This window comes from Trachymyrmex cornetzi, unplaced genomic scaffold (assembly GCF_001594075.2).
Source record: "Trachymyrmex cornetzi isolate Tcor2-1 unplaced genomic scaffold, Tcor1.1 scaffold329, whole genome shotgun sequence".
Classification (NCBI taxonomy): Eukaryota; Metazoa; Arthropoda; class Insecta; order Hymenoptera; family Formicidae; genus Trachymyrmex; species Trachymyrmex cornetzi.
Window position 1 is genome coordinate 33,227 of NW_017297992.1, and position 1,754 is coordinate 34,980.

At 49.7% G+C, this 1,754-nt stretch overlaps 1 protein-coding gene across 1 annotated transcript in view; it reads left to right on the top strand.

Annotated features, from left to right (window-relative positions):
- Positions 1–1,518: 1,518 nt before the first annotated feature.
- The window catches only part of LOC108762980 (uncharacterized), a 2,751-nt gene continuing 2,515 nt past the window's right edge, over positions 1,519–1,754 (top strand). Inside the window, exon 1 of the mRNA XM_018510260.1 lies at positions 1,519–1,723. Within this exon, the coding sequence (XP_018365762.1) occupies positions 1,519–1,723 (205 nt within the window). The remainder of the gene's footprint in view (positions 1,724–1,754) is intronic.

The window sequence follows — 1,754 nt, forward strand, 5'->3', positions numbered from 1 at the left end:
GTGTCCAATTGAGCCGTGTCTAACTGGGTGCCACCCGAGTAAGCATGCGAAAGTATTTCCCAACCAAACGCTCCAATCGTTTCCTTGACCAGTTTTGCTGTGTGTGATGGTGCATTATCATGAAGCAAAATCACTTTATGTTGCCTTTTTTGATATTCCGGTCGTTTTTCACGCAAAGCTTGATTCAAATTGATCATTTATTGTCGGTAGCGTTCAGTATTAACGGTTTTGCCAGGTTTTAGCAGCTCATAGTAGATCACACCTTTCTGATCCCACCAAACACAGAGTATTGTCTTCCGTCCATAGCGATTTGGCCTTGCAGTCGATGTCGATGGTTCGCCTGGAGTTACCCATGATCTTTTACGCTTAGGATTCTCAAAATATATACACTTTTTCAATGTACGGATTAATCAAAGAAATAAATAAATTAAATTGCAAGATCGCAACTGTAACATTTCCAATGGTAAAAATGTAGATTAGGCGAGCCCCCCCCTCAATGACCTTGACCTTGACATATGTTGTCAAGGTCATGACCCCGAGTGACCCTGAGGAAGTTTTAATTGCAGGACGTTACTCATTAAGAAGTTATAAACAAAAGAAGTTTACGAAATAACTTCTTTTTACTATAGGGGCTTACGACTCTCACCTCCGACTCTAACTCCTCCTACTTCAGGGGCACACGATTCTCACCTTCGACTCTCACCCCCCTCCCTCTGCTTCAGGGGTGCCCGACTCTCACCTCTGTCCCCCCTGCTTCAGGAACGCCCGACTCTCACATTCGACTTCCAGCCCCTCTCTTCAACAAGAAATAGTAATAAAATGTAATCAACATATTTGCAAATAAATTTAATTATCATGTAATGGATACAAAGCACTCATAATATCGAAAAAATCATGAATTTGATCACTAATTATGCGCTCTTTTGAATAAAAATTCTGCAATATAATGTAGGCGCCCCTAAAGCAGGGGGTAGGAGAGAGTGAGAGTCGAAGGTGAGAGTCGGGCGCCCCTAAAGCAGGGAGTACCCGTGGGTTGGGCTACCTATCGGGCGCATCTCCAGGTGGCGGATAGGAGGACGCCCGGAGGGGTGTCCGGTCTCCCGGGTGTAAAACCCCGTGTGTGACTGGAGGTACCTCCGGGTAGTGACGGTTATAAACGGACCTCCAGGTGTAAAGCCCTGCGTGGGTTCGGGAAGACCGTTGCCGTGGACCAGCTCCCCAAGCCAAGCTGGAAGCCATCGAGGTGAAGACTACGTGGCACTGGGGGAGCAGTGTCGTGATCGATGCCTCTGGGTCACTGGGCGAAACCCCAGAGTATCTAGCCTTACCCACGCATGCGGGGCTCTGCGTGGATGGACATAGTCGTTCCCTAGCTACTCGTGGGATTTGCATGGATGATTTAAAAAATTTAAACTTACAAGAGGTAACCGAGGGCACTCGGCGGGAACTGCTGCGATCGCGCCGCAAGTACAGGCCTGCAAGGGCTCGGTAAGCGAGGTGGTCGCAGCAGAGGTAGAAATGGCTCCTGTTTTGGAACGGGCTCCTTCGGGCTCTGAAAGAAACGGGAGTGATGCGGGTGATGCGCGGGCACCTCATAAGAGGAACCGTAGCGGGGCCCAGAAGAGAAGGGCAAAGAGGGACAAGGAGAAGGCTCCTGAAGGGCAAGCTCCGGGTCTCACGACGGCCCTTACTACGCTGGTGGAGGGGGCAACAGGGCTCACCGGTAAAAAGCGCCGCGCGGGCTCTGATCAAAC